Source organism: Ascaphus truei, chromosome 9 (genome assembly GCF_040206685.1).
Source record: "Ascaphus truei isolate aAscTru1 chromosome 9, aAscTru1.hap1, whole genome shotgun sequence".
NCBI classification, from domain to species: Eukaryota; Metazoa; Chordata; class Amphibia; order Anura; family Ascaphidae; genus Ascaphus; species Ascaphus truei.
In genome coordinates, this window is record NC_134491.1 from 35,383,371 (window position 1) to 35,401,986 (window position 18,616).

General features: G+C 41.6%; 1 protein-coding gene across 3 annotated transcripts; it reads left to right on the plus strand.

The window, feature by feature from the left end:
• Positions 1-484: 484 nt before the first annotated feature.
• Positions 485-9,301, plus strand: DORIP1 (dopamine receptor interacting protein 1). Of its 3 annotated transcripts, none has more exons than XM_075614345.1 (5): positions 486-650; positions 4,934-5,458; positions 6,966-7,055; positions 7,177-7,311; positions 8,339-9,301. In XM_075614345.1, exons 2-5 carry the CDS (start codon positions 4,935-4,937, stop codon positions 8,520-8,522), a joined length of 933 nt encoding a protein of 310 aa, XP_075470460.1. In that variant the 5' UTR covers positions 486-650; position 4,934; the 3' UTR covers positions 8,523-9,301. The 3 variants fall into 3 exon arrangements, with proteins under 3 accessions (XP_075470461.1, XP_075470460.1, XP_075470459.1); XM_075614344.1 differs by having other exon boundaries at positions 487-645; XM_075614346.1 differs by lacking the exon at positions 7,177-7,311 and having other exon boundaries at positions 485-645.
• The last annotated feature ends 9,315 nt before the right edge of the window (positions 9,302-18,616 follow it).

Consider the following 18,616-nt stretch of genomic DNA (forward strand, 5'->3'; position numbering starts at 1 on the left):
TTTAATTTGTCTCGGTAAGCGCCCAGCGTACGAGCGTACGTGCACCAGCGTACGTGCCATGGCAACATGACGTCATTTGATGCCGGGGGGGGAGGGGGGGTAGAAGACAGGGGGGTGCATTAAGGAAAGTTTGCGCACCCCCTGCTTTAACCAATGGGAGACGAGCAATGGTATTTATGTTTTATTAACAAGTTCAGCCTTTAATACTTTGAGGAGCTTCACACAGTTGTACAACATGAGGACTTCCCTCCATTTCCTTTCCAAACAGCTGCTACACACATCTGTTTCCATAGCAACTGTTTTGCCACGGCCCCCTTAACTTGAGCGTGCGTGACTGGCCACGCTCCCAAGCCACCCACCGTGACGCACACATCAGACGCACGCGTGCGTGGATATGGTCGTGTTCCACCGTGATCTGCATACGTCAGACGCACGCGTGCGTGAGCTCTCGCGTTCCACCGTGATCCGCACACGTCAGAGGGCGGGGACAGATGTTGCCCTGGGTGTGCGCGCGGCGCTGGGGCGGAGGTAGGAGTCGGTCATGGAGCAGTGACACGTGGCTGAGCCCCATGGCGGTGTCCGGGGAAGACGCCCCCCGGGGCCCTCGGCGCTTCCTCTGCGGGTGACCGTCCCCTGTAGCAGCGGGTGAGGTGTTTATTCGCCGCCGCCTCCAGGTCACGTTAGCGCGGGGTGTATGTGCAGTGGCAGCTCCTCCCCCTCCGCGCTCCTGTCACAGCAAGCCCGAGATCTCCACCGGAAGTTACTGAGATTCCGTTGTCACCCCGCGCCCCCCGGCACACTGCCAATCCGCCTCGCACTGTCCCGCAGGCCCCTGCAAACCCTCCTCACACTGTCCTGCGGGCCCCTCTTACTCACCCACTGCCAGGGGCAGGCGTAAAGCTGCGTTTTTAGTGATGGCGAAGCGATGTCGCGTCAAAACAAAGGCATTGCCGCTCTAGCATGCAATTATAGCAAGCGCGACGGCTTGATCGCTGGAAGTCATCTCAATGATTTTTCCACTATAAGCGTAGCCTTACACTATCCTGCAGTCCCCTCTTACTCAACTGCCAGGAGTGCCTGCAGCATAATACAGAGAGATCTCCTGTGGCAGTGACATGGTTAAAATACCCCCCCCCCTTACCAGACTGGGGTACACTTTAATCACATGGCAGGTGTCTCATAGACTTGCATGTGACCGCCCTCTAATCTCCTGCAATGTTAGAGGGACTTGCAAAACATTGCAAATAAATAATCACTTAGCAGTGTGAGAAGTCGTGACCGACTATATTTGATGTAACCTGAATCTGCACTGATTTCTCTAGTGTTGCTTGGGACCTCAGGGATTAAACGATGGGATCGCCCTCCTACAAACCTAATTTACATTTGACAGAATGACACTGGGGTCAAATTACTCTCACTTTAATCACTGCTGCAAACATGATATGTTCCATACAAGTATATGATCTTCTCTATAATCCAAATCAAATAAGATTTATGGGCGCGACAGAAAAACATTCAGTATTGCCAAAGCATGAGTAATAGGGGGTAGGGTACAATGATTACACAGTACATGGTTAATGGGGTAGGGTATAATGATTACATAGTACATGCATATCAGTGGGTAAGGTTTAATGGTTACACAGTACATGAATAATGGAGTAGGTATAATGATTACACAGTACATAAATAATGGGGTAGGGTATAATGATTACACGGTACATGGGTAACGGAGTAGGGTACAATGCTTACACAGTACATGAATAACGGGGTAGGGCATAATGATTACACAGTGCATGAATAACAGGGAGTAGGTATGATTACACAGTACATGAATAACGAGGGGTAGGGTATAATGATTAGATGGTACACGAATAACGGGGTAGAGTATAATGATTACACGGTACATGAATAACGGGGCAGGGTGTAATGTTTCCACAGTACATGGGTAACTGTTACAGGGATGTGGCGTTTAGTGGGTATCTCTCTCCCTGAGACGGGCTGATAGTGTGCAGCCAGTTCTGCTGGGGTTTTGTCCTCTCCTAGGAGGATTGCTATTTTTTTTGGTTCTCTTTTATAATATTAAAGTTGTGGAGCTGTGAGTTTCTAGAAGTGGCCACCTCTCACATCAGAGTATTTTGTGCAGCACAGAAGGGAATGTTTCATCATCTACCTCTCCTAGCTCACATAGTTGTCGCAGTCTCATCTCCCTGGGCTTCTGTTTCCAGGCCGTGGGTGCTCATTCTGTAGTGGCACAAGGTCTGTCTCTGCTTTGGGTCTTTTACCTTCAGTAGGTAAGGTGCGAGAGTGTATTCTCTCTGCAGGCTGTGATAGGTCTCCAGCTTCTTTGAGCGCTGGTTATCATTTTTCCACATCATTGCATACTGTTCCTTCATTTATCTGGCAATGAGTTGATTTGCTTATTTGGCAGGTTGTTGATCTGTGTGTGGTTTTGTTCTGGGAATGAGAGGACAAGTTGTTTGATGGCACAGCGTTTTTGACTGCTAGACGTGCCTGCAACATATTGCAAATACATCAATACAATTGGCAGTTACGCAAGTCATACACACACTCCTACAGACGTTAAGCTCTCCATTAACTGCCTGAGACTGAGGTCACGTTGACTTCAGATTAATCATAGCTGTGTAAAATGGCAGGCATAAGCTTATAGGGTTCCATGGTAAAATGGATAAGTAAAGCGTGACACACTGCTCATTTGCATGTCAGTACCCAGAATCCCCGGCTGCAGTGGAAGCACTGTATGCTAAGCGATAATGGGGAAAGATAGGGTTGCAGACCTGAGACATGCAAATGCACCACACATGCTATTTTATTTACTGTAGATGAATCATACTAATCTTTCAGCACACCATTTGTCCCATATTAATAGGACCACTTTCTGAATTTGGCAAAGGTTTCTGCACTGCAACATATGAAGGATTGTACGAGTCGGTTTCCCTCATTGACTTCAGTGAAATTATAATTTCAAAAGTTATAAATCTTACTTGAAATTAAATCTTTGGGACTACTTAGTCGCCCAGCTGCAAAACTGGGGCTATTTTAAGAGCTAGTTGCAGTTTGACTGGCTCAATGAAGAACTTGACCAGCTGCTTAAGGGCCAGATTGATACCCAGACATAGTCTGCTCTGTCGCAATGATTCTCTTCCATTCAGTGTATCAAGAACCCTGTCCAAGTGACTCATTAACTTACACCTTGAAACAGAGCATGGAAAGATGTCATATTGGTGTAGATAGAAATATACTAACTAAATATCTATTTTTAATATGGAAAAACATGCCACAAAATGTGAGTGTCTGTCTGTAGTGCTATATGCATGATGAAAGAATAGAGAAAGGTTGATGTTGTGATTCTTTAAACACAGTACTTAGTTGCTAATTATGAGAAAAAATATAACTGGTGCTTCTACTGCAAAAGTTGTCAGGCATTCACATCAACAATCCATTATGTAAACAAAACAGCAGCACACGTTGCATGTGTTTTAAGGCAGGATATCCGTGTATTGTCATCTGACCTTTAGTACAAAAGGGATCTGTGCCTTCTGATGCGTTCGGTCCCCGCGGCACCATCCTGAGGTCTTTCCATAATCCTGAAAAATAGTTACTGCCCTACAGCCTGACATAATGTGGTTAAATGTGTTATCTCACATATTATAACTATGTGCTCATTTGCATGTCATATCCCACAATCCCTAACTACAGTGGAGCACTATGCTAAGAGACATTGGGGAGAAGCAGGGATGCAGACCTATCTGAGGCCCGTAATATAGTGGGGGAGCGCGCTGCGCCGTGTGTGCGTGGCAGTTATAGTTGGCTGTGGTTAGCCAACCATTGAATGATAGGGCCGCGCGCGCGCACGCACGGAAGTGTGTGGAGCCGGGCGATAGCGGGGAATACTTAGAAAACTAAGTATTCGCGCCGCTGTAGTGTGTGTGTGTGTGTGTGTGTGTGTGTGTGTGTGTGTGTGTATAAATAATTTATTCTCAACGTGCCTTTTATTTAAAAAATATATAAATAAATTAATAGCACACAATATACATGTGTGTATATATACACAAACCCATACATACATACAGACACACACACATATATATATATATATATATATATTTTATATATATATACATACAGACACACATACACACTGCAAACCTGTCGCTCCCGGCAGCACGGACTGTACACACAAAAAGTGTGCGTCACGTGCACACGCACCTACTATAGAACAAGCCTGAGTCGTGAATGTGCTCACAAGTTATCTTTTTATTTGCTGTCCACATAGGACTGAATTAAACTAATGATAGTGATGTTTGTTTAATGGGCTAACTGTTCATGGTACAGGGGCCTGCAACACTGGCAGCAAATAGGTTACATCTCTGTTTCAGTGTTTGTTTTAAATAATTTTATGACGTTTGGCAGTTTTTGTTCCACTTGCACTGACTAGAGGCTCTGTGCAGTGAAGCTGCTTGTCAATCTTGTTTGCTCCACTGTAATGATATTGTGATCGGATTTCTTCACACCTGTCAAAGAAAGAAGGGAACAAAAGATAGGAGAGTGCTAAGACCCACTCCGTGTTCAGCAAAGTTTATAAATGCTTCAGCATGGCGTTTGCCCTCTGAATACACGTGTGTTTTGCTGCTACCCAGAGCAATTTACTTTTGCACCCGTATTGTACTTTTATAAATATCCCTGTGGTGTTTACTGTGAATCTGTAATGCAAAATTGCATGCAACTACAGATTTCCAGATTCCTGTGGTCCGAGGTGTTGAAATGCTAGTTTGTGTAGATACCTTAATTATGTTATGTTACCAATTTGAGTGTCGTGTCTAGGATATTGTTTACTGAAAAAGAAAGCAACACACTTATAATAGTGTCTGATGACCTAAACAGTTAATTTCTCCTGTTTTCGGTGTTTGTTCAGGATGAAGACATTGTTTGAAGAGATCAAAGCATCAATTAAAAACAATTCTGATCATGAACGCTCATTTTGGAGACCCGTGCTTCCTTGGGGAGGGGTTTTTACCATTAAAGCTGGACGTAAAGCAGTGTCCTGCACACCTCTTTATGTTGAGATAACACTAAAGAATACATGCACAATTGATGGCTTTTTAATGCTGCTGTATGTCATTCTGCGTGACAATGACACCTTCCCAAGAGAGCTTTCCCCTTTCCTTGGCCGAGAGTTTGTGGATTGTTTTCTTCATTTGATGGATTCCTATAGTTTCACATCGGTCAAGCTGCTGTGGATATGGGACAAGATGGAGAAACGCCAGTACAAGTCTGGGATCCACAAAACGTCTTTAGAGATTGACTTGTTTGGAAATGAGCATAAGAACTTTACAAGAAACCTAGAGCACCTTATGGCTTCTATACAAGAGAGCTACTGTTCAAATTCAAGATGTCCAACTCGCATGCAGGACAGCCAGATGCAAACAATTCTTATAAAGTAAGTTAAGAACAATCTTTACAATAACTTATTCACTCTTTCCGAGTCCAACTTTGGTTGCAACAGAAAGTTTCACATGTCACTGGCTTAAAGAATATGAACGTGTAGATTCCTATTTATTTTGAGAGAAAAAACCAAACATCTAAAATACGAATAAAAAAAAAAATAATGAACCAAGGTTGTCCTACAATAGGGGACTGTTCTGGAGCCAAAGAGGGAAACATCACGCTCACAGACAGAAAACTCGCCACATTCATTTCATGAAACAATGAATCATTTAGGTTTCTAATGTGGTGCAAATGTGCTTTGTTTGATTGGAGATCCCAGCTTCCCTGACATGGAAAAGCAGCTTCAAAATATATAGGCGTCTTAATGACGTGGCAGAATTGAAGAACGCAGGCGTTTTGTAGTAACATATTGTGAAGGCCTCATGGGTCAAAAAGGGAATATTGTCAAATTTGAAGAGGGGTAAATGAAAGTGAATAGTAGGCATGATTGTAGCTGTAATGCAATGTCACGGGTAGATCAATAGCAGAATAAATAATGTAATGAATAACTATTTTTTTTTAACTACATAGTACAGTTAAGTAATGGAGAAAATTAGGTAAATGTAACATAAAAAATTGTAATTAATTACTATGACAAGAAAACTACACTTAAAGTAGACAAACGAATGCAAGTGTATGAAAACGGGTAAATTCCCAGGCCCTGTAGATAGTTAAACTGGGTATATAGAAGATATTGTGGGTTATGCCTTTAACTGTGATAGTGCCGATTGGGACACTCATGTGTAAACTTCCATTCGAAGTCAGATCAGCGCTATCACAGTTGAATGGATATCTCTCTATTGACACTACAATATAAAAAAAACATTTTTATACCACTTATGTAATTTACTTCCCTATACTAGTTTACTTGAACATTTGTGTTTTGCACTTATTCAAATAAACAAATACCTTTTATTTTCTCTTGACCCGGTAATTCTGTATGCGTTTGTCAGCCTCCTGCTTCCTGCACGCTTCCCCCATATCCTTCTGCTCAGTGACCTTATTTGAACGTGCTTGCTCTTCTTCAGATGCCCAAGCAGTGAAAGAGCAGGGTTTAGGAAAGGGAGGATATGTCTGCTCAGTGACGAGGGGGGAGAAAGTAAAACCATTTCCACAGGGTGTCCGGTTGCTATGTATACACCCTGATCCAACATAATGACTTCAAATACTTATACTTGTGTTAAAGGGCATTAGTCACTATTATTTTATTTTAATAAACACTACAGTACTGGCATTCTCACTACAGTGGGGCGATACCTATTTATACTGTGTACATATACTATATATGTTCATGTATATTTACCCTCAAACATGATATACTTTTAATTAAAAAGCATATTTGCGTGTCACACATGGATTGCTTATTACTATGATGCTCTAAATGAGAAACTTGAGATGGAACCGCTTTAGCTGTGTCACTTGAATGGATTTATTGATCATTAACAAACGATTTATTTCAGCCCTCCTCATGATCTACCACACGGAGACCTGGTTCAGCTGGCTGTGGATGAGCTCTTCTGTTTCAAGATTGAGCTTTGTGAGGTGTATGGGTAGGTGACTCATTTCATGGGACCCGACTCCAACACCGAAGGGATAAATTGCAGAGTATCTGCTTGCTATAGGTCTATATGTATACTATTCTGGCAGGTAAGACTTCTTTATCTCTTGTAGGTGTGGCGGTTTGAGGGAATTTTCTCCTAGAATTTTCTGTCACGGAGCACCTCCTTTTGTTATTTTAAATATGGAACAATGGAAGTCAGAAGAACTGGCATATGTACCATATTACTTGGATTTGTCAGATCATAAGTAAGTAAGGACAGTAACTGCATGTGCACATCCCCCCAAACATGCCACCATAAGTCTCCAGCCACCAATGGAAAACAAAAGGTGGGGGGGGGGGGGGGGGTACGGAGGGGCCTTTTGTACACTACCTTTTGGGGTCAAGTGCAGGTGGGTGCCTGCAACCTGCATAAAGTGATCAGGTTTAATTTCTAACAATTTGTAAGTACAACAGTACAGTTCAGGGATGAAATGGTGCTCAGTCTATGGAGTATTCCTAGTATTAGATCAATAATGTCCGGAAATGCCTTCAGTAATCCAGGGTATTAAATGCTTGGGAGAATTCACGCCTAGTGGTACCCACAATATATGGCGCAATATAGGACTCTCGCCTCTGCAAATTTACGGATATATATCTATCATAAGGCTAATGCCTGTTACCTTTTGTATGAAGCCTTCTCAGTGGATCTGGCAAGTCCGAATAGCGTGTAGAATCCATTGAAAAAAGGTGTCCAAACGGTGTCTGTGTGGAACGGAGCACAGCCCCGACAGGAACAAACGGACAAAAATAACCAGGACGGTAACTCCCATAATAAATTAATATTTTCCAGCTTGCATAAACAGGCAAAAAATACCCTACCTCCATGTTTCGCGCTCATGCACCTTGATAAAGCACATAAGCGCGAAACACATAAGTGGGGTATTTTTACCTGTTTATGCTTGTGAGCTGAATAAATAATATTTTTATGGGAGTTACCCTGTCATGATCCTTTTTGCCTGTTTGTTCCTGTTTGGCCTGTGCTCCATTCCACCCAGACACCATTTGTAAGTGCAGCATTGAAATGCCGTGGTTCAGAGTATTTAGTTTGTGTGACACTGTTTCAGCGTTAACATGTTGTAATTTGTAGACATTATATAGATGGTGATTATGGAGCATGTGACATTGCTCCCTCATAGCACAACATTGTACCCATGGGTGGACAATGAAGTCGGCTACACTTGAACATTTAGAATGACTGCCACTTACTCCGGTCTCATTCTGTTCCATTTTCAGATATTTGTTGGAAGGTGCCACGCTGTTTAACAAAGACGAACATCATTATTCTGCGGCCTTCCAGATTGATGGATATTGGATGCACTATGACGGCCTTAGAAATGTCAACTTAATTTTATTAAACAAACCTCCAGAGCTGCTGCTTCTGTCTTCCTTGGTTTACATACGAGCTGCAGAGAAATGATTAGGGTTTTTGCGCTGGCAGAATGTAAAGTAGTAGTCTTCCCTAAGCGCGGCCACACGATTTTACATCCGAGGAGGACCAAGTTCCTGATACGAACTGTTTGAGTTCCTGGTACTTTTGGATTTTCAAAAATAGTGCCCAGTCATTCAAAAGGAAGCCACAACATCACCACTTCCTCTTGGCCTGTGGTACCACGGTCAATGGCAGCCATTTTGAATTCCTGAAGCTTCGCTTGACCCCTCTGGGTGCCCCAAGACAGCCACTAAGTCATGGAGTGTGGCATGTCGGGACCCACAGCAGAGTGGGTACATCATGTAAGAACACTATCTGTAATGCAGGAAAATGGAAGAGACCGCCTCCTTCCATTACCAGGTTAAGGGACGTCAGTCACTTTGCTTGTGATTTGCTGGAGAGCAACCATACGGTTAAACACTGATGACTAACAGTGCAGCTCTCTGAAAAACAGGTCCCCACAGCTACAAACATGGTATGGTTCACACCTGTGGATTTTTAATTATGTAAAAATTAGGAATATGGATAGTGGGGAAGATTGCTGCATTAAATATGATTTTCAATGTGCCTGATATATTAAGGCTACCTGCATGTGTTTACTTGGCATCCAAGAACATTTGAACTACAGTAGTTTGGTGTACGAAAAGCTTTTTTCCCTGGTTATAAAGTATGAGTGAGGAAAAATAACTATGCAATACTTTGTACTTTCATTTTATATATATATATACACACACCATGGAGGAATAAAAGCTGTGCTTGTTTCCTAAGTCAGTTTGCTGTTTCATTTTTCTGAATATACATGGGCAATGGTTCTCTCTGCAAGCAGTGTGAGGTGTTCTACTTTCATAGCACTGTAAAAAGTGGATAACATTACAGCACAACACTCTTCTACCCTGAAACGTCCCAAATTCACACATTGTAGAAAACAAAGGAGTGCTTCTTACCAGTATTTAAACGTCATGACAGATTTCAAGCCAGTTGTTCAAATTAAGCAATAAGGTGCATTCATTTAACCACTTCAAATTGTAGGTGTTTTATACCCAAACCTGTGCTGGATTATGGCTCTTAAATACTGTTAAGCCACACAAATATTGCTTTAAGTATCAACTTGCTCATTACAATATGTATGACTACCTCAGATTCTTTAACATCCACTTTACCTCTCCCCGTATGATAAGTGGTGGGAGTTTGGAAGAACATGCAGGTGCTGAGCTATTGATATTAAAATATAGCCATTTTTTGATGAAGGTAAAACCCTAAGGCAATGTGTCTGAAAAATACAGGTCGATGCCAAGATTGACTAAAATGTTTCTACACCCAACTGCTATACCAGTGTGTCCAATGCTCCTCACCCTTTACTTTAACAGTATGCTCTTATTTAACATTGCTTTTATTTATATGTGACGTTCGGCACAGATCTTTGCTGTACCCAAGAATAAAGTTATATGGACTTTACAGCAAAGCTGTGTTCTGACAGATTGGGAGGTCTTCGGGGCAGAGCTGCCTCCTTTAACCTTGTCGTCATTTACCTGCCACTCTTACCCCCATTGTTTGTAATTTATTTACCTTGTATTGTAATTTTGTAAAGTGTGATGCTGCTATCTAAATAAAAGTATACATACAGTATGTACAAAAAAAGTAATCTACAAATATTTGTTGAAGGTTTATTTAATAAACACTTCACATTAAATAAAATACTGTTACACCAATAACCATTAAATAGGCCCACTGCAATAGCATATAGGCTGCTAGAGGAGGGGAATTCATTGGTTCAGCAGTTAAAGGGTAACTCAAATTCCACTTGCTATGTAAGGGGGGGGGGGAAAAGAATAAATGTCACTTTACGTACACAGAATAAAATCTATATTTTATTAATCACCCTTTTATTCGTTGGAGTACAAATACTGCACTCTATTGTACAGGTTAGGAAAGTTATTGGAAAAGAAAAGGTACCTTGAATTTAAGGTATAGTATACCAAGGCAAAAATATAGGAAATCTCATCCAGTTCTGCAACTTGAATTAAAATATCATCAGGAATTTAAGGCAAGCTTGGAACTTTTTTGCATTGTGTTTCATTGAAAGGACTCGTGTAAAATGTCACAAAAACCACATTGGCTTACATGGTCTAACAAGAGGCTCAGTCACACACACTATATATGTAATAATATAGATGTAGAGGTCTGGAGATCCAAAATGTTTTTCCATGACAAAAAAAGTGGTGTAAATAGCTATCCGATATAAAAATATTACTAACAGGAAATGTATATACCATTATGTTCTGTTTGAACAGATTTCAGCAAAATTACACAAAGTAGTTTACCAGAAAACAATTTAAAAGATTAATCAGAACTGGATAATTGAAATCATGAGGATATGTATATAGCAAAAAGACAGACAAGGCTTGGTTTTATTTTAGGCATCCAACCATATTTTCAATCCAGCAATAACCGTATTTAAAATAAGGCTGTGGACCATGTACAGTACATTATATAATGCACCAGTCCACTCCAAGGTGAGGAGAAACACTACCACAGGATTTAGACGAAGACTGGATATTCCTAGTTTGTGAAAATAGACAGAACACCTGTTTGACACTCAAATGAAAATCATATAAATTCCTACGGAGAATGTAATGTAAAATTGGCAGCTAGCAATGAACAGATGCACCACCCCAACCCTCCCCTGCACACCACCCCCCCCCCCCCCCATCACTCCCCCACCTGCCCCCTCACCTCACCCTATTCAGGATATCCAAGTTGCAGCACAGGTGGCTCAGGGTCAAGGACAGCCTCCTGTGCTGAAGCAGGGATATCCTGAAAATCTGACTTGGAGGAGGAGCTTTAGGACTGGAATGGAGCCCCCCTGTTCTAGATGTTAAGGTTTTTACCAATACCAACTAAGATTTGGTTACTGACGCAAAATAATTACAATAGCACCATGTTGGCATGTCAAATACTGGAACCACAAAATAAGTTTCATATATTAGAACTAGCTGATATACCCGGCGTTGCCCGGAGGCCGTGAGGGGGGGTGTGAAAGGCAGGGGGGGCGTGAAAGGCAGGGGGGGGGCGTGAAAGGCAGGGGGGGCGACACAGTGTCACACACACACAGTGTCACACACACAGTGTCACACATACACAGTGTCACACACACACACTGTCACACAGACACCTAGAGCGACACACACGCGACCCCTACCTCTACTTCCGGCCGCCGCCATCTTCTCACTCGGCGCCGCGAGGGAAGAAGGGTGTCCTTCCGGTTGCGCCGCCATCTTAGGCGCCGCGAGGGAGGAAGGGGGTCCGCTGCCTGTTCCCCCGCCGGGGATGGAGATGAGGCGCCGCGAGGGAGGAAGGGGGTCCGCTGCCTGTTCCCCCGCCGGGGATGGAGATGAGGGGAGCGCCGGGAGAGGTGAGCGGAGGGGGTGTAATGTGCGCGCGTGTGCACAGGGACAATAAAAGGTAATGGACGCGTGCGGGCGGTGTAATGTGCGCGGCGGCGGGCATATATGAGCGGTTTAGACGGCCATGTGGCCAGAGAGCGGGATGAAAAGAGATGATGTGCACAGGGACAATAAAGGTAATGGTTGAGTGTGAATGTGTGGAGTGTGTAAGATGTATGTGTGTACACAGGGGTGAGAGTGTGTGTGTGTACACAGGGCTGACAGTGTGTGTGTGTGTATACAGGTTGTTGTTTGACAGGGGTGAGTGTGAATGTGTGTGTACACAGGGGTGACAGTGTGTGTGTGTGTGTGTGTGTGTGTGTGTGTGTGTGTGTGTACAGGGTTGAGTGTGAGTGTGTGTACAGTGTTGAGTGTGACACTGTGTGTGTGTGTGAGGGGGTGACTGTGTGTACAGGGTTGTGTGTGAGTGTGGGGGGTGACAGTGTGATATGTCAACTTACCAAGGAGTCCTCAGAGGTTCTGGTCGTGTGGTGTGACTGCAAGTGTGTGAGAGTGAAGGAGGTGATGTCACAGTGGGGCGTACCTCTTGGCCAATGAGAGTCACGGACCAATCAGATTCACCGCAGATAGCACTAACCTCACTAACCATTCAATTTTATATATTAAGATATAACACCACTCTTTATAGAGGAAGACAGGGCAAAGAGGAATTCTATAATTTGGCTACTTGGCATCATTAATTGGACATGGGCAAATATTTACAGGTGACAACTACGGCTATAACCGCTATCCTGCCAAACTTGTAACCAGCGATTCTATGGTCTAAGAAGCGTCGTAATTGATATCTGAGTTAATGGGGAAAAATGTTTACTAAAAAGGTTTAAAGCAACGATAAGTGTGGGCTAAATTATAATTAAATGCCGATATTACAAATGAGTATGCATTGCATATTTACTTATGCAAGACAATTACATGTAATAACAGTAGCACAAACGAGCATGCAAATGATGAATTAATAGAATAGCCGATTATCAATTCACTTAACTCTGATACCTGGCAATAGTGGGCTACCACCAAAACAGATCACCTACCCCAGGATTTTGCCTATGTATATAATGGGTAATATAATATAGACAGTTAACATTAGACTAGCCAAGCTAGATTGAGTAAAAATACATATTAACAAATGTTTAACTTATTAATATATTAGCCCCCGCCATCAAAGGAGTTAAATAATCTTCTATCATAAGGTTTTGCTGAAAGGCCATTGCATAACCCTCCCCATACACGCTATTGCATCGCTAGCGCTGATTAACGCAGATATCTACGAGTTAACGCTTCTTCTGACAGAATGGACTTTTGGCGTATGCAGCGGTTGAATATCGCAACTCTCTTATGAATACAGAATTCTTAAATACACAGAATTGAAAGAAAAAAAAATTTGCTTAGATCCCAATATTTTATAACGCAACTTTTTCCAGCAGCAAAATCAACTCAATAACTAAATGTAGGCCTCCGATTGGAAAAAGATACTTATGTCACATTTATATTATTACCCAGAAGATCTGCGAGATATAGGATCTTACCAATTCCCGAGGTAACCACGGTAGATTGTCAGTGAAAAAGCCACCACTATAACTCACCGTTAGAAAGCAGTGACTGATGTGTCCATCAGACAAGGATCAGTGTCTGGGTTTGCACCAACGGATATCCCAGGAACTGGGTAGCCACTGTAGGTCAGATACTACCGGTTTAGGTAATATACCAACAAAAACGGGCAAATTGCTGCTTTAAGCAAACTTGTACAACAACAAACCCCATTACAAACACCTGTTTAGATACTAACCTCTGGCAAAGATTGTAAAGTCCAACAGGTAACTGCTCGCTTATCACAGGTAAACCTTTTGCAGATTAAGCTCTTCAGCAAGTACATCTTAAGCCACATATGGGAATAAAAGAAATGTGTTCGCAGAATAACTCAAACCATGGCACCTCGATGCAAAGACACAGCAAAACAGCACGTGTAAACATTGAGTGTGGTGTACAAACCTGAAATCGTTCTTAATTAGATGGCAAACAAAAATAGAGGGGAAAAAATGACAGTGCACATCTCAGAAAAAAAAAACTCCGAAAGAGAAGGGCTAGAGTGCTAAATAGCTAATAAAAATCAATTTATTGAGCACATGGCAAGGAATAAAAATAAAATACAACCAGAAGGCAAGAAACCTCTAACACGTTTTGCACCTGTTGGCGCTTTATCAAAGTTCATCTTTTGCTCTTTATTTTTGTCTGTCTACGACACAGTAGGGAGCACACCCACGAAGTTTCGATCGAAGGGGTTTTGTATCAGAGCTTCCTTCTAATACTTTGGGAGCTGGCTTGACAGAAGATCCTCATGCATGATGGATTACGCATGTTGCTCTAAAACGGGGGTTGTTCAGGGGTTCCGAAGGGATGTCTGGGGTCACTTCCCTTTGTCGGCGAAAACAGGTACTCATATCCCCTTTACCCTGAATGCTTAATCTCGGAGCACACATTTACTTATCAAACCCTCGGGTTGGATTACAATTAATGGATATAATACTCTGACCCACAGCCTTTTATGAAGGAACTCCGCACATTTCAAGTATTAACACATGCCGTTTTCAGACTTGTGGAAAGAGCCAAATGTTGCCTACCCAAGGACAGTGGTGCTCAATCAACACCAGTCCTCAAGGATATCCAAGCTTCAGCACAGGTGAACCTGACCTGTTGGGGTGGAGGGGGTGTTTTGAGGACTGGTGTTGAGCACCACTGCCCTGGGACACCTCTGAAGCAGCGACACTGGACTTTTTGTTCCCTTTTCCACTGAATTGTTATGAGAAGATAGTGTTTTTACAGACTAAGTTTTTTCAATAGGGAGTAAGACCGGTTTCTTTAAAATGACTGTTCTATCACCGACTGTGCAGTCACATCATCCTCACCGAAAAGTGTAACAGATATCCCACGACAATGCAATTATTGCTATATGTTTAAAATCTAGTATTCAGAACAAGCAGCACAAAAAAATACTCATCTTTAAACTTCATTTATGTCCCATTTCCACCATGCACGGCTATGTCCGAGTGATCAAATAAAAAGACAAGGAAATGATGGCGATATGGCAATTAAGATGACCAACAGATGCAGAATTTAAACTTGTTTAATTACATTTCCCATTGGTTTTGTGTGTGTGAAGATGAATGGAAGGACAAGAAAGGCTGCAGGTTTGTTTCAGAAAAAGAAAAAAAAAAACACAGAAGTTTGTGAACCTCTTAGGATTTACACATATTTCAAGCCTAAAATGTTATTAGATCTTAAGCCAAGTCTTAATAATAGATAAAGATAACCTCAAACAAATGACACAAAAACATGATACTTTTTCAACATTTATTTATCCACAAATGATTCAACATCAATTATCCACGTGTGAAACAGTATGTGAACCTTTAGACTCAGTACCTGGTGGCACCCCCTTAAGCAGCAATGACTTAAAACTAATAGCTTCCTGTAACTGCTGTTCAGTCTCGCATCGGTTTTGAGGCATTTTGGCCCATTCCTCCTTACAGAACTGCTTCAACTGACATTTGAGGGCTGTCTTGCATGGACAGCTCACTTCAGGTCCTGTCAACATTTCAATGGGGTTCAGGTCTGGACTTTGACAAAGCCATTCTAAAAACACTGAATTTCTTCTTCTGCAGCCATTCTTTGGAAGATCTGCTGTATGTTTAGGATTATGGTCTTGCTGCATGACCCACTTTCCCTCAGCTCTCAGGTGGATGGCCTGACACTCCTCTAGAATTTTCTGATACAATACACAGGCCAAAGTGTTCTACCTTTGACTCGTCTGTCCAGAGAACATTGTTCCAGAAGTCTTGTTGATCATCTATGTGCTCTTTGGCAAACTTCAGACGGGCAGCAATGTTCTTTTTAGAGCAGTGGTTTCCTCCTGGCTATCCTTCCATGAACACCATCCTTGTTCAGTCTTTTTCTGGTAGTTGAATCATGAACACTCACATTAGCCAAGGCGAGAGTGGCCTGCAGATCCTTGATTTTACTCTGGGAGTTCTTTTGTGACTTCCTGGATGATTTGCCGGTTTGTTCTTGGAGATATTTTGGTAGAACGGACGCTACTAGGTCAAGTGACGGTAGTCTTGAACTTTCTTCATTTGTTGACTGTCTGACAGAGGATTGGTGGAGCCCCAAATCCTTTGAAATGGTTTTGTAACCTTTTCTAGACTGATGAGCATCAATAACTGCTCTTCTGAGGTCCTCAGAGATTTATTTTGACCGTGGCATGACGTGTTTCCACACACCTGTATGGTAAAACTCACAATACTTCTGATCTTTACATAGGGTAGCCTCCCAAACTCACAAATTAAGATCTAATTAAACACCTGATTCTAATTATCCCCTTTAATTTAACTGATAAAACAGGGTTTCACTTACTTTTTCACAATCTCTGACTCTTAATTACTCATTGTCTAATTAATACATAATTTTGTTTCAAGAGACATAGAATTGGTTCATATAAACCCTATCGGATATTTAAGAAAAGACTGGATTTGATTCAAGACTCATCATGGAAAAACAATGGAATTTCTGTAATTATCCTCTGGGTTCAGAAACTTTTTCTCACCACTGTACACAGACTTGTATCTAACTGGACAACATAAGAAAGCATATATGTCTTCTCATGGGCAGCTCTACTTTAGATTGAAGATTATATTTGGCCAAATTAAAAAAAGGTAGAGAAACAGCTTTATTACACTTAGTCATCTTACCAACAGTATATGCCCTATTGGTATTTAAAGGGAAATAGGGGATAAGACTCCTGATAAATTCCCCATGAATGATGAACCTTTGAAGTCTTCAGTCTCAAACTGTCAGGGATGAAAACATATTTGGGACATTCTAGAAAAATTCAGAGTTCTTAACTGCAATGCACAGCAAAGATTTTAATCTTTGATATTTAGACATTACAACAAAAAAAATATCCTGTACTGTCCAAGTGCTTACTTTGAATAACCTACATTGTTATATGAGCAGTCCCACCCACTTTAACACATTTTTTTTTTTAAGGGTGGGTACAAGAGGGGTCGTCCTCTCCCCCAAGCCAAACCCCGCTATTTTCAGCTCTGGGGACCCTCGAATCCCACCGGTGAAGTTACCGGGTTTAAGTCTCCCTCCGGGGAAACAATGTCTATCATACCTCGGGCCAGTAGGAAGCTGCAATGACATTGGTCGTGGCTTCCGATTGGATGGCCATTTAAATCCCCTTTAAAAACCGGGAAGTAATACTGGTAACGTCACCGTGGGATCCCTGGGGGGGCTGGTTGAAAATAATGAAGTGAAGCTCTTGAGGTTCCCCCTTTTCAATCTAGTACAAAAAAAAAAAAAAAAAAGAAGGAGGTTATACAGCTAGGCTCCATTAACATTATAGCATTTTGTGATTTTCTACTTGACTGCATGAATCAATCATTCCCAGAATATTGAGTAGGGTACTTAAAGGAGCAATTCATGCAATATCCTACATGTGGTTTCATTGCACATGCGGAGTTACACTGATTTAATAAATCCTTCAAACTGAAAGGCAGCCATTTAGTGAATCCTGGGAAGCAGTGAGAACAAATCGATTGGCAGCTTAGATAATTAGTTTCCAATAAAGGTAACCAAAGGCTGCATTAAAACAAACTTTTTTTCTTCTTAAACTGCCTCAAAGATTGCCTCTAAGAATTTGGTTTCTAATTACAGTGAATCATTGTTCAATAATTACTGTTTTATCATATCAAGCATCAATCGAATAAACAAAAAGGCATGTAGTATTAAGAAGTTAACCTGGCAGCAGGTGGGTATAAACATGATCTAGGAAACCCAGCATAACGGATATAATATATATATACACATATAATATATATATAATTTTTTTTAACCATCTATGCTCTATATTTGACCGTTTTGAGAACAAATTGCTTCCCTTCCCTCCTTGCATTGGAAGACGGCTGGTTAACTGAAAATATAGACCTTTCCGACAGACCTTTTCATTTGAAATAAGGCATCGGTAATGAGTTGATCTTTGTTACTACTAAAATAAATGAGAATTTGCAGGCACAAATTTAAAAAAAAAACCTCAGCCCAATCAGTAACAAAACCTCTCATCCAAAACATTTAATGCGTTATGCTTTCTGCATGATCATAAGAACATTGGTGACATCCAAATGACATCCTACAATTAGCACCATTGTTTTAACATCTAAAAATGCAACAATACATTTAAGAAATAAAAAGAGATAATTCAAAAGAGAAAAGTCTGAATGGGCAGAGTACTGCCATGTACATATCTCCCTTCCATGTTCTTCTAAAGTTTGCAGTGCTTGTTTCGAATCAAGAGTCTACACACCGTTGCTCTTTAAATGTATCAATATAATTGCATCAAAGGCAGGAAGCTGAAAAGGGACAATCCAGGTGCTCATTTGCATGTTATCACCCAGAATCCTTGGTGTGCAGTTGAACCACTTACTGTATGATGTGACAATGAGGTGAATAAAGCAGGTTTGGGAAAGGGACCTGTAGAAGAAACATGCAAATGCACAAGCGTCTTATCTGTGCTGTACCGTGTACAGTGAAGCCTACTTTATTTACTCACTAGAATCGTATGGT

Bases quoted from the DNA above. Each gene is read 5' to 3' on its own strand.
- DORIP1 (XM_075614345.1), top strand. From the start codon at position 4,935: ATGAAGACATTGTTTGAAGAGATCAAAGCATCAATTAAAAACAATTCT. The intron at 5,459-6,965 runs GTAAGTTAAGAA...GATTTATTTCAG, and splicing joins ATGCAAACAATTCTTATAAA to CCCTCCTCATGATCTACCAC. The intron at 7,056-7,176 runs GTAGGTGACTCA...TATCTCTTGTAG, and splicing joins GAGCTTTGTGAGGTGTATGG to GTGTGGCGGTTTGAGGGAAT.